At 38.5% G+C, this 14,606-nt stretch overlaps 1 protein-coding gene across 9 annotated transcripts in view; it reads right to left on the bottom strand.

Moving 5' to 3' along the window:
- Window positions 1–14,606, bottom strand: part of atp2b2 (ATPase plasma membrane Ca2+ transporting 2) — a 488,858-nt gene that overhangs the window by 126,216 nt on the left and 348,036 nt on the right. For 6 of the 9 annotated variants that reach the window (XM_034166183.1, XM_034166192.1, XM_034166187.1 and 3 more), the window contains 2 exons: window positions 14,167–14,199; window positions 1,449–1,490 (listed from right to left, as the gene is read on the bottom strand). The exons of 2 other annotated variants lie outside the window; for them this stretch is intronic. In XM_034166183.1, the coding sequence (XP_034022074.1) occupies window positions 1,449–1,490; window positions 14,167–14,199 (75 nt within the window). The remainder of the gene's footprint in view (window positions 1–1,448; window positions 1,491–14,166; window positions 14,200–14,606) is intronic. One more of the 9 variants, XM_034166184.1, reaches the window with a different exon arrangement.

Raw genomic sequence — 14,606 nt, 5'->3', positions numbered from 1 at the left:
TGGCTTTTTTTTTGTTTTTGAAAATGCCTATTTTTTTTTTACAAATTAAAAATGGCATATTTTACAAAAGCAGATTTATCTGTAAACACGACACACCTCACATTAATGTGTTGTTTACATAATGAATGAGTCAAACCAACCAGTGTTAGCTGCAGGCACATTTTACCCAGAATCCTTTGCGATCTGTCTGTGTTGTTACAAAACTTCAGAATTAGTGCATTATTCAACATTAAAAATTATATGTTATAGTTTAACTTTGTACAAATGACAGAATTGACATTAATGGAGTTATTCTATCAGTATTCATTTATTTATACACCAAACCATACTCAGCACCGCTTTATTTTCCAAGACCTCCGCCTGATGGCAGTGTTGTGATTGAGTAGAGAGTTGAGCTTTGTGGCTCCTCTCAGCTTGCTTCTGTGCTGGAAGCCATGTAGTAAACTGGAGCTTCCAGCAGGGAGCAGGATGCTCAAAGACAGAAGTGCTGACACATTGTTTTGGTCTGTCGTCACTTTGATGTTACCAGAAGCGATCATAGTGTTAAAACTAAAAATCAACTTGTTAGTAGTTGCAAGTGTACCGGAGACAATACTGGAATTTATCAGTTATCTGTAACTTCCGATACATTTTTGGGTGGTTTATCGTTTTAACTTTATCAAAGATAACTTTTCAGTTATCTGATTATCTGTTATCAAAGTTAATTTTTTGGTTATCTGTTGCCCACCACGGCTAATTACCATGTATCGACATGCCAAGTTGCGAACTCCACAAATCGTGGGTGATTCGTGACATTTGTGGAAGATTTTTTTGGGCTAGTCAAAAACATGCTCCACGAATATCACAATGTCACGAACTGACACGCACTGTTAAGAACCCTATTCAGATGTTTAAGCCACGTTATGAATGTCAGGAATGTGCCATGAATGACAGAAATTCATTCATAACGCATCATGCCTATGTGTAAATGCATCATTAATAAGCATTATGTAAGGATTCATAAAGGCCTTATTACCAGTTAATTAATGCTTATCGCAAGGGCCTTAATATAAAGCATTGCCCATAATTTAGACCTGAAATGCAGCAAATAGGTTGACACTTTGGAATAAAAGTGCAGGCTGAGTGAGGTGAACACGATCACTGAGCAGCTTACTGTTCTTTGAAAGGAGAAAGGACAATCAACAACACAGGAACAACAAAACACAACAAGGACAACACACACGTGACAGACAGCTAATCAGTGTGGAGGGGAGGGTTTCTCTAACCTAACATGACTGCAGGAACACCTGGGTCAAATTCAAAAATTTCCTTCAATCACTACAGTAATTAACTGCACATTCTGCTAAAAACTGCGAAACGATGCATTTAACCCAGCGTTTACACTGCACACCAAAGAAGGGAAACGTGAGGAGGCGGGGGAGGAGGTGATGAGAGATATGTTTGGTTACCTTTAATCTGGTTGCTCTCCATATTGCCATCTTGCATTTTACCTATGATGGAGACATACAAACAATAACAACAAAAATAACCAATGGAGACAAGTCAACAAATAATCACCACAGAGACCAAACACAAACACACAGAGAGAACCAAAATCACAAGAAGGAGACAGGAAAATGACCTTTAATACACCTCCATGACAGTCACACAGAAAGGCCAGCGATATGTCAGTGATGTAATGTACTATTACCTCCACCTACTGGTGAGGGCTTAATATAGTAAAAGGATCCTGCAACACCAACCAGAGAGGTGACCAGTGTGCAGATTGTCTTTGCATTGCGCAACAAAACATGTTTTTGCAGAATTTATCTTAAATATGCCAGTTGAGCTTTTATGAAATAATAATACTTCTGCTTATCCTCAGTGAGAAGTTAAGAAAAGAAAAAAAATCACTGTCTCCACCTCTAAATACTGTTTCAAATGACATCACAATATGAGCACAACTAATTTCACACAGATTATTTAAAATACGAGTAAAACCGTCAGGATATAAAGTGAGAAATCTCAATACACCAAACACTGACAGCGAGGGAAAGATTTCAGAAAATACCACAAACACACGTACAGAACACACAAACAAGCAGGAACATGCAAAGGCTGAAAAAGAAATCAGAAAGCACATGCAACATCACACAGTTAGGTGGAAGCAGATCGGAGATGTGATCGTAGAGAAAGAGAGAGAAAGCCTGAAGGAAAAGCCTCCCACGTGGGGACGTTACATAACAACAGCTGGAAGAAAATCTCAATCTAAGTTCAGCGACAGTGTATTATTACGCTGTTGCATATTGGTTACATGAGGATTTATTGTCTTCTGAAATCTACGGCGGCCACTAAAGGACTGCAACACTACAAGTTAATACTACTCTTACAAATTCAGAAAATGAATAAAAATACAAAAACTGCCTACAATAGTTCAACAAGAAGCTACATCCAAAAAATGTCTTCCTGGGCTTGGTTTCATAAAGCAGTCTAATCTTTCAGTCTACTAAACATTCTTAGTCAACTACAGTTAGTCGCCCAAGATTATCCTAATCCCCGTTTCACATCGCCGGTTAAATTTGCAGCTTGAAAATCTTACCTTTGCAGTTTTCACAGGCATACTGACCTTGCGTGTTCTGTTGCCAAGAGATGGCTCCAATGCGTGACAGTTTTGTTTACGTCCAGGTTGGTCTTTGTCATGAACTAACCAACCTTTGTTTCGTTTACTGACTATTAACATTTACAGACCCATACGAACTGCAGAATGAAATGCTTAGCACTTAGCCTAGCAGTTTCATTCATCAGTTTCTTCTTCTACACTTCCATCAACACAACACAACGCTGCTCAGTGTAACAGCTACACCCAGTGGCTAATGTGAGAACTGTCAGAAATGCATCATGACAATCGTCTGCTGCAGAGGAAGCTCTCCTTTTGAAGGAATACAAGTGACATAGGGGTGCTCTTGAGTGCTCCATCAAGTGTTGGTACATGATAGCCACCATTTGTTGAGGTAAGACACTGAAGTTTTGTTGACTAAAATAAGATTAGACTTCTCTGTACCAGGCTAAAAACTTAATGGTAATGTGAAACTTTAGCCAACTAAGTGCTTTGTGAAACGACTAACGTCAAAAAAATTAGTCAACTAAGTGAGTTTATTCAACTAAACTAGATTAGACTGCTTTATGAATCCGGGTCCAGATTGAGAAAATGCTTGCAAACACAGAGGACAAATTTAACTTAATCCATATGCAACCATTTATTTTGACAACGTGCCTACTGGAAATTCACACAACACACGCAATAACATATACGCCGCAAATAGCCACAGCACAGCTTAAGTACCCAAAGAAACAAAAAAAGATGTTTGCACCCAGCGGACTTTTACTGACAGATCAAATGTGTCGTGGCGCTCTATTAGCTTCGTCTCTACCTGGCTGGCAGAGCTGTGTAAATTTACTGACTGCATTTACTTTATTGATGATTTCACTCTTGAGAGAGCTATATTTTCACATTTTATTATTTTATTTGCAATGCACTTAACCGCAGAAGTCAGTAAAAGTCCTTTGGGCAGAAACCTATATTTGTGTTGTTACTACTTTTGTTGTGTTTTGGCTATTTGCAATGCATTTGTTTGTTGTTGTTTTTGTGTACATTGTGTGAATTTGCAGCAGACATAAATTAACAAGACTGTCAAGTAATTAAAAATTCAACTAATTACAAGCTTTGTGGTTAATTATTCTAATTTAATTGCATGTATAGTTTTTTTGTGGGGAAGGTACTCAAATGATGAGGCACAGATTGGAAAAATGCAAGGTCCTCAGAAACGCCAAAGCAGTGAGTAAAAACTCCTCATATATGTGTAAAAATTAAAGCACCATGTAACCTAAGAATTTTGCAGAAATATGGCACTTCAAACACATTCAGCATGACTCAATGCTGCAATACAAAGTGTAATTTTCTTACATTTTGTAGCACCTCAATTAAGGTGGTGTCATGTGTGATGCATCATAATCTGAATAATAATAATCTGAAATAAAATTAAAGCATTTGGGGGAATTTGTGTTATAAATTTCACAGACATCTCAAACAAGATGTATCAGGACAAATTTACTTTAATAGCAGGAGAATGGCTGTGAAAACAGTCATTGAATTGTGGGACTTTGGCGATGTTGAACATTAAACATCAAATACATTAAAATGTAAAAGCTAGACAAAAAGGGATTTTGCCCAATATTATCCCTTTAATGATGACCTGATCAAGACCATTTTCATTTTGAAATCTGTTTCTTGAATGTTACAATTTGTTTGAAAAACATCATGAATCAAACATTTTTGTACAGTTTTACACATTTAACAGCTCTGTGGCTGTTTACTTAATGATCGTTAAGGCTTAAATATAGAACAAAAGTCCACTACCTCACTCTCTCACACACACACACACACACACACACTCTCTCTCTCTCTCACTCACTCTCTCTCTCTCTCACACACACACACACACACTAGATATGCCTCTGACCGTGGAGCAAGTTACTTCTGTTAAATAAAGTATGTAACGGGCATTTAAATTATGTGTGCTGCACAGCAACAGGAGAAATAAATGGATCTCTTTAAACCATACATTTTTGAACAACTGCAAGACCTGATTCTGAATGCTGGGGAAGCACTGAAATCCTTCCTAACAAATGAACAGATATTCAACAGTATTTTTTATTGGCACTATTAAAAAAAAATCCTTGCCTGACACTCATGTTTTCAAAACTACTGTGGACAGAATAATGACCATGGTTCTTAGGGGTTTTTGTTTTGGCCAATTTCCACCAGAACTGCCCAGGTCAAGACTATTTTATGTCTGTGTACTCATTCCAGGTCCTTTTGCTGACATCTGCCAGACTTGTTATGTCAGTAAATAAATGTTGACCTTGAAATTACTATTTAAAATAGAAACAAAAACAATTTATTTTGGAGAAGGTCAAGGAATTGATTTTCAATTTGGACCAAATAAGGCACACACACAGACACTTTGATGGATTTCAGAATTGCCCAGGCAAGGTCATACAAAGGTCAATCATTTGGGTCAAGGTCACTGGGACAAAAGGTCAGATTACCATAGTCATTACAGTCTTTATTCCCATGGTTACTATTGCTTAATTGTCTTATTTTGGAGGTGTTACAACCGCTTGGTCACTGCAGAAATGGGCCTTTCTATCACCAATAATGGTTTGAACATAAGCAGTCCATCCATCCATCCATCTTCTACCGCTTAGTCCAATTAAGGGTCGCGGGGGGCTGGAGCCTATCACAGCAGCCATATAGCGCGAGGCGGGGTACACCCAGGACAGGACGCCAGTCTGTCGCAGGGTCATAAACAGACACACCCACACACAACACCTACGGACAATTTAAAGATTCCAATCCACCTAAGCCGCATGTCTTTGGATGTGGGAGGAAACCGGAGCACCCGGAGGAAACCCACGCAAACAAGAACATGCAAACTCCACACAGAAAGGCCACGGGAATTGAACCCAAGACCCTCTCGCTGTGAGGCAACAGTGCTAGCCACTAAGCCACCGTGCCGCCCATCTAATAATAATAACCTTTATTATTTAACCAGGTAAAGAGCCCATTGAGATCAAAATCTCTTTTACAAGGGCAATCCTGGCCAAGAAAGGCAGCATTCTCAGAAATGTTCACTATTTAGCAACAAATAAAAGTCATTATTTTCATCCAAATCAAATATATGCACAATGTTTTGAGGATAAAATATTATAATTAAGACAGCATTTATTACAGAGTGTAATGTTGATCGCATTATCCAGCCAGGCTACAATTACACAGATATGCACTGCTTCTCTCAGCAGTGAGCATGTTTGAAATTGAGCAACATCTGTTTTCGAGTGCTTTGCACTCAGAAGTTACAGAGGGAAAAAGTTCCCAGAATTTAATTTTTCATACTGTGTTTGACCTATAACCACAAAATAAGCATAAGCCTCCGTTTTCACGTTAGCGAGTTCCCTGGAGTTGCAGTGAAGCTGAAGATGACAAATCACTGCCCAGGACGGCAGAAGGTCACCGCTACCGCACAAATCACCTCCCTGCTGCCTCAAGTACAGACTGTACACACTGCTCTCCTGAGTGCTCCAAAGAATATGGGGCTTTTTTTCCACATTTTGTCCAAATATGATCAAATTAAAGTAGAACATCTGCACCGTGTGATCTGACCCGGCTAAGAGAAGTCGCTCTGCAGCAGAGGGGGTCAAACTCATTCACGCTGGGAGTCACACAGGCACTTACCAGATCTATATATATGTTTATATGTTTAATTACCTGAATTAAACTGTTATCTGACAACATTATTTTTGCCAAATCATACGTCATGAGCTACTTATAAGGGACCTTCAGAAGGCTCATGTCCTCACCAAGAAAACATCTCGGCACAAAATTTGTTCTTGTACTATTTTTTTGGCTGCTATGCATGTGATACACAGATGTTCAAGCTCTGTTATTCTGTTATTCTAGCATCTTTTGCATCATACATACATACACAAGCTTAATATCATCAATCCCAAAATCACACCACCCAGGTGTGATTTCAGGGTGGTGGGAAACTGGTAGAAAGAAGACTGATCGAGCTGAAACAAAATATGAAGGTGCATGAGCTACTTAAAGCGACACTAGACCTCTTCATCCAGTCCTACCTGTACTGTGTGGACACAAATTGTTGTAATTTGCAAAAACAAGTAACATTTTGCATCACTACATCCAACAGCTTCATCTTACGAATAAACATTGTCATGCTGTTTTCAAATGAATTATTTCACCATTCAATGAGATTTTGTTATGCTGCTCCCATTTTGCTCAGGACCACCATAGGAGGTTTGGCATCGGAATCCAAATGTTGATCTGATTTTTCCCTAAAACAGCTCCAACTCTATAAGTAGAATGAACATCAGGCAGCCTTGAATCTAAAATATTTTGCTTGGCAGACAAGCACACTTCTTTGTGCTACTATGCTACCACTGTCATGGTCTGCCCTGGTCCTTTGCCCTTTTTTAACCTTGTGTGTAGTTTGTCTGTTTTCCCACCAGAAGGTGCACTGCAGAGCCGAGGAACACCTGAAGCTCATCACAGCTCATCTTCCCCTCGTACCCGAAGCTTATGAGCGGCTCATCAGAAGCGGGCGACTTAAACCCTGGTTTTAAGCTCAGTGTTTGCCGGATTCTTCATTTTCCGTGCCATGAAGCCAGTTCATTTTTCTTGAGACCAGATTCTTCCAGGAGCTTCCCAGAGATTCCATGACCATGATCTTGTCTTTCCTACTGCTTCCATGCGCTCTGACATCGGAGCTTTCCGCAGCTCATTTCAGGGTAACTTGGTCAACTCTAATTCCTGTATTAGAGCTTGTTTTCTCTGGTGTTTCCAGACACTCTCCTGTGTGCCTTCCATGTCGCAAATGCTCCTGGCTCCACAACTATCTGCACCACCGCTCTCAGCTACAGAGCGCGCAGCTCTGCCAAGCTTCAGTTAAGTTCCTTCATGTCCTGCAAGATTCCACTCTCACGCAGCTCCTGTCCATGAATCAATCAATCAATCAATCAATTTTTTTTTATATAGCGCCAAATCACAACAAACAGTTGCCCCAAGGCGCTTTATATTGTAAGGCAAGGCCATACAATAATTATGTAAAACCCCAACGGTCAAAACGACCCCCTGTGAGCAAGCACTTGGCTACAGTGGGAAGGAAAAACTCCCTTTTAACAGGAAGAAACCTCCAGCAGAACAAGGCTCAGGGAGGTGCAGTCTTCTGCTGGGACTGGTTGGGGCTGAGGGAGAGAACCAGGAAAAAGACATGCTGTGGAGGGGAGCAGAGATCGATCACTAATGATTAAATGCAGAGTGGTGCATACAGAGCAAAAAGAGAAAGAAACAGTGCATCATGGGAACCCCCAGGCAGTCTACATCTATAGCAGCATAACTAAGGGATGGTTCAGGGTCACCTGATCCAGCCCTAGCTATAAGCTTTAGCAAAAAGGGAAGTTTTAAGCCTAATCTTAAAAGTAGAGAGGGTGTCTGTCTCCCTCCATGAATGTGCATGACTAAGAACTGTTCCAAGAACTAGTAACAAGAACTATTTCCAAGAACTGTTTTCCTAGAACTGTATGAACTCTGATATTGGACCACCAAGAACTTTCCAAGTCGGTTCTAAAGTCAAGTGCTGCTTAATTGGAACTGCGTAACAAGATGCACCTGACCTCTGAAGATTACTCATGAACTGTGAGCGATTCCTAAACAGCAAACCTTATTTCTTAGACTGTGAACATTGTTTTCAGAACTGTAAACATTCCTGTTTTGAGCCTTCTGTGAACTGTGTGCTGTTAAAGGCTTCAGTGTTACAAGTGCAATCACTCACCTCCGTTCTCCTAGTTCCTGTTCTCGGCTCTTTGCGTCCCACCTGGCCCCGGCTCCAGAACCTTACACTCCAGGATTCCTGCTTGTTCTCAAACTCCCAAGTCTGTCCGTGTGTGCTCTGCAGCTCCCAGATGTTCCACCGCTACAATGGGCCCCATCTTGTCTTACCAGGTCATCTCACCAGCACTGAATTGTTCACTTGTTTATTGTAAATAAATCCCTTTTCATTCACAACAGTTCTGTTCCTTGCTCCCAGCATTTAAGTCCATCACCTGTAACAGTCCAGTCCCGTCCGGACCCCTAACCATAACAGCCACAGAATATGGACTACTCTGAAAATATGATGAATTGTACATCATATTACCATATTAACATATTTTTACTATATTTCTACAAAGTATGTTAAAATGAGGAGTTCAGGGGAAAAAAAATCGAGTCTGTTTGGAATTGAGGAGGTAATATGTTTGAAAAAATGTGTGAAAAAATTATGGTGCAAGCGATTAGTTAAAACAATTTTGTAGCTCAAATTATTGTTTTGTTTTGTATTATTGTACTGTTTTATTTTGTTTAATAGTTTGCATTTCACCTTACTTTTCTATTTTGCATGCCTTAGTCTCTCATGGATCTTTACATTTCTATTATCTTTTTTATTATTATTATCGCTTGCAACGTGGGCCTCAGACAGTACTGCAATTTCAATCCTGTGCATGTTCGGTACATGTGGCATTGACAATAAAGCTAACTTTGACTTTTGTGTGCTTGCTTCCCAAACAGAATATCACTGCTTCAAGACTGCCTGCACCTCATTCTCATTTATTTATTTATTTATTGCAAATTACAATAGTTTTATCCTGTAAAATGTGACTTTTTTAATGCACTTTATTTTACAGAATTATTCTGGCATCCACAGCTACCTTTTGTTCATTATTCAAATTGCTTTAGATGCCTAAATTGCATTTAAAAGTAGCAAAATTTCATATGCTTTGAAAATGCCTTATATGATGTTGAGATGACAAAGGCTTTGAACCCTCAAGATCAAGGCCTTGAAAATGAATGGGCCTTAAAACATCGTAAGGCCAAGGCTGAGTAACAAGGCACTGCAACACTGATGACCCCCAGGGCTGGTGTTTGTCATAAGGAGGTGGTCAAATGGACAATTGACCAAAACTCTTCAGACAGCAACCTGACCACAAAGTTGAAAAACAAGCAGAAAATGTCCTGGCAACACCACTAAAGAAACCCAATCCCATCTGACATCCTTCAGAAAACCAGATCAGAAAAGAAATACAAAAACATTCAAAATCTTTCATTACTTTTAAAGCATCTTGAATGACATAATACATACATCTGAGGTTGTTTTGTTTTTAATTATGCACGACAGAATCCAAATTTTTATCATTCCAAATGGCTCGCCTCTGAAGTCATTACAGGACAAAGAGAGCATATGAAGAGAAGAAAATGGAAAAACACTAATTCTACAACAGAAGTGGCCATGCACTGAGGTTGTGGATATGCATGACGACAGCAAAACAGAAGGCAGATCAGAGTAGAAAGTCAGCACCGATGGATGGTAGGAGCAGGTTGGAGAAATCAGATGACATCACACAAGGAAAGATGTCAGAGTTTTTGTCAACCTACATTAATTAGGCTGCACTGCCAGGGGCATTAATGCCTGCTGCCCATCCGTGGCTATAGTGGCGATGGGGTGGATAGGGGGATGGGAGCAGTCTAACCAGTAACAATAGGGGCCAAACATGAATACACACAGACACACGTGTGCACACACAACAGTGAACAGAAATAACATGGTTATAGCACATCCATAAGATTCAGTACAGGTAGACTGCATGTCAACACAACAGATGTTATGCTCAGTGGAAACTGTTCATTTTTATTTAGAATTTGTGTATTTATGTGTATGGTATGTACTCCTGCAGTATAAACTGAGGAGTTTTTCTTGTTTTTTTTTTTCTTTTTTAAGAAAGTTACAAAACAAATAAGTGTAACACTGTATGAACATGAGACACAAAATATGAACAAAGAACAGTACAACAAAATATGATGACAACTTGGAGAAGAGTCTAATGTAGGATAAATTACTTTCCTGTATTGTATCGATATAATATTACATGTATAATAAAAATGTATCTGATTTTTACCTCTGCCAATAACTTTCTAATGAACCATGTTATTCATGTTTAATCATCAAGCCTCACAAAATCATAAATCAAGCAGAAATACAATCAAATAAATTTAAAGGTATAGTCCCTTTTTGATTTTTGAAAACTTGTGTTGAAATGTCATCATAAAGGGTCTTTTTTTCTGTTGTACATCACAAGATTACAGCTAATTTTATTGTTGCTGGTTATTTTGGAGGGATCCCATGGTAAATACAGTGAGCTCACTACACGCACATCCTGAAGGTTCAAAGTTCATGCTGCATTTGAAGGAAACTGGGAACTCTGAATTTCTGACTTACAACTCTGAAAAATATATTAAAACTATATTAATAAAGCTGGAAAACCAAGAAAAATGGTGTGAAAGTCACCTTAACTCTCCAGCAGATATCCAGCAAAATTTTCATGTGAAATTTGGCCAGTTTTTGTCCCAATGGAATTATTTTTTGTGTACTTCACTGTCTTTCTCCTTCAATTTTATAAAATCTTTTTGCACTTTCAGTTGCAATAAAAGGTCCATTGCTTTACTTCGGCTCCATGATGCCAAGACTAGCATGCATAAGTTGAGCACCAAATGACATTCTGGTAAACAATGCTGTTTGGGGGTTGTAACCCCCCGGTCATCTATGACATAGTCACAGAAAACGTGTCATGGAATTTTGTGGCTGTGTTTTAGCCCACATGGGTCAAAATTCTAAAACATCTCCAGACAAATCAAATTTTAATCAAAGTTGTGATATAAGAATCCTTTATTTGAACACTAGGGAACAAAATTAAAGTGGCACACAAGAAAATCCCTTTCATAACTTAAAAGGTAAAACAAAAAATGAAAAGGGACTGCACGTTTAAAGGTGCTGCACAGCCAATTTAAAAGTAAATTTTAATGCAAAGTAAAGAAAACTTGGTGTCGCAGACCGAACGGTCCCCCCCCCCCTAAAAATTGGCCCGCCTGCCTTCACTGCGCATGTGTCATTTGGACCACAGCAGTTGGTCTGAGTCTGACTCTCTTCACCTAAAATGATCAAATGGATTAATGGGCCTATTAACCATCAGATGACAAGGTAAATCATCTTAAATCATTCTAAAGCCAGTTTTAAGCAGAAACAAGGCCATTTTAAGCAAAAATGAGGCAAAACCTGATGACGCTTTGAAATGACCGACGCACAGTGAACGCATCAGCTAGCAGCCGTGTAGCCATGGCGCTCTGATCACTTCAGTTGTCTTTTATGATGAAATAATGCTGAATTTATGTGGAAATGATTGTTGTACAAAAGCTTCAGATATGTGTTGCTGAGATAGATGATGACTGGAGTGCAGCTTTAAGCAGAATCAAGGTGTTAATCCGTGAACCGCGGCTAATGACGCATGATGTTGGAAAAAAAGGGAAAAATATTTGCTGTCACTGGGACTGACTGAGTTAAACTCTGCACTGCAACTTTTGTATTGTATTTTATATTATATTGCACTGATTTGTATTGTTTGACCATAGCACCTTTTTTATTATTCATGTTGTGGTTGCTGTCAGGACTTTCTAAAATATTTGCACAAAATCTGAACAGGAACTCTGGTTTATTTATGATATTTCATTTAATTTTTAATTGTTATTTATGCTATTGTAGTGTGTTTTTTGTGTGCTGGTGTGTTTGATCAACAGTTAAACTTAACGGTCTGTCATCTATTAATGCATGGGGTGGTGTGTGTGCATAGAGGGGTGAGGGAACACCAAACCATAATCTCACCTAGGCCACTAAAATGGCTAGAGTCGGCTCTGGTACCATTGCATTTAACTAGTTTTAGCAACAGTTGTAAGTACCGTGACAACTGACACATAAAAAAATGCAGCTTTCATTTGTGTCTGTTGTGTGTCTCGATGCCTTTCTTAACACAAAAAAAGACATTGTGGCCAGACTAAGGCACACCTGTGCAATAATCATGCTGTCTAATCAGCATCTTTATATGCCACACTTGTGAGGTGGGATGGATTATCTCGGCAAAAGAGAAGTGCTCTGTAACACAGATTTAGACAGATTTGTGAACAATATTTAAGAGGAAAAGGTCTTTTGTGTATATAGAAAATGTTTTCAATCTTTGAATTCGGCTCATGAAAAATGGGAGCAAAAACAAAAGTGCTCTGTAACACAGATTTAGACAGATTTGTGAACAATATTTAAGAGGAAAAGGTCTTTTGTGTATATAGAAAATGTTTTCAATCTTTGAATTCAGCTCATGAAAAATGGGAGCAAAAACAAAAGTGTTGCATTTATATTTTTGTTCAGTGCATGTTGCATTTTGGTGGTGTCAGTTCTAAGATCACGAACAAAAGAAAATCCTTAGAGACAATCAATGTACCTACCCCCCCACCCCACCCCTACATACACACACAATCACTTATTGCATAAATAAATAAGAGAGCAGATAAAATTTAATTCACACTCAGTTATTTACAGTGCAGGTTGTGAATGGTAACTTACACGCAATGTTAATAATGTAGGTGCATGAACGGAAATTCTATGTTAATGTTAAGAAACAAGCTCTGTGACACTGGCTGCTTTGTTTTATGTTAAATCACATCTCACTTTGTCTGTTCCTCTGCAACATTGATTTGATGTCCTCTGAAAAAATGAGTATCCATGGTCTGCAGTATATGTGAAGTATGCACATTCTCACCACACATTTTTCATGCTTAAAGTCACCATTAATGTGTGGGAAAAGATGTACACATGGTCTTTGTGAGTACATCACATTTATAAATGAGACCCCTGCTGTGTGCAGATACAAAGGCACTCTGAAAAGTGACAATATATGACACATCAGAATGAGAACATTAATGGAATGAATCTGAAAGTATTTATATTATTTGCAGAATTCTCCACTTTGCCAAAAAAGAAAGAAAAACTGATCCTGAATACTAACTAGCTACTTACTCTGAAAGCTGTATGACATGCCAGAGCTTTAAGGATTCGTTGATTATTAATTGACTGTTAATTAATGTAGAAATATTTTGATAATTGATTAACAGTCTTTAGTCTTTTATTTAAATCAAAATTCTCTGATTTCAGCAACTTAAATGGGACTGCTTAATGGTTTATTTTAGTAGTTTCTGAACAATTTCACTGATTATTCAACTACTAATTAATCTATAACTATTTTGAAAATCAAATAATTGTTTTGAGTCTTTTTTTTAATGAAAATGCTCTGATTTCAGCATCTTAAACAGGAATACTTTCTGGTTTATTTTACTAGTTTATTTTGATCAGGCAGTAACCTGAATACCTGAGGGTTGTGGACAAAACAAGACATTTGAAGGCTTCATCTTGGGTTCTGGAAAACACTTTCATTCAACATTTTATGGACATAACTAATCAATTCATTGAGCAAATAATTAATTGATTAATCAGTTATGCAAATAAGCATTTGTTGATGCCCTAATAGGCATCATCTGTAAAAAAGAAAAATACATATATATATTTGTGAGGTCTTTAAGTGAGGACTTTGGTAGTGTAGCGGTGAAGAGTTCCGGGGGTTTACTGGGGCTATTACGGGTTAGAGGTCAAAAGAAGCAAGTAGCACTCCCAGGGTCAGAGAAAAGTGTTATTGTACCTGTAGTCTGGTGTCCATCTTCCACTGCATCTCCTTCAAGGCGAATTTGGAAAGATAAGAGAGTAAGGATAACAATGCACCTGAACCCACAGCACCTGGACACTGCAGCTCACAACTGTGCACCAGTACTCAATTCATAAAGTGTTTTTAGGCATTCAAAGGCAAACGCCCAGGAGAGGCTTATGGTCAGGAACTAGAAATACAAAGAAGTTCACATAACTTAAACGGGATCATTTGTTAGTTTATTGATTATAAGCCATCTCGTAATAACCAACACAACAATTACAGATAACAGAATTACAAACGTTTGCGGCGCATTAGGTAAGGCAGTGACCAAAGCACAGTAACCTTCACCGGGCAACAATGACAAAGAATCACCTCAGTGTAATCAAAATAAATAAATAAAATACAAATGACAGAAAACATGTTAATTGGACATG

This window comes from Thalassophryne amazonica, chromosome 3 (assembly GCF_902500255.1).
Source record: "Thalassophryne amazonica chromosome 3, fThaAma1.1, whole genome shotgun sequence".
In the NCBI taxonomy this organism is placed as follows: Eukaryota; Metazoa; Chordata; class Actinopteri; order Batrachoidiformes; family Batrachoididae; genus Thalassophryne; species Thalassophryne amazonica.
This window is presented reverse-complemented; position numbering and strand designations above follow the sequence as displayed.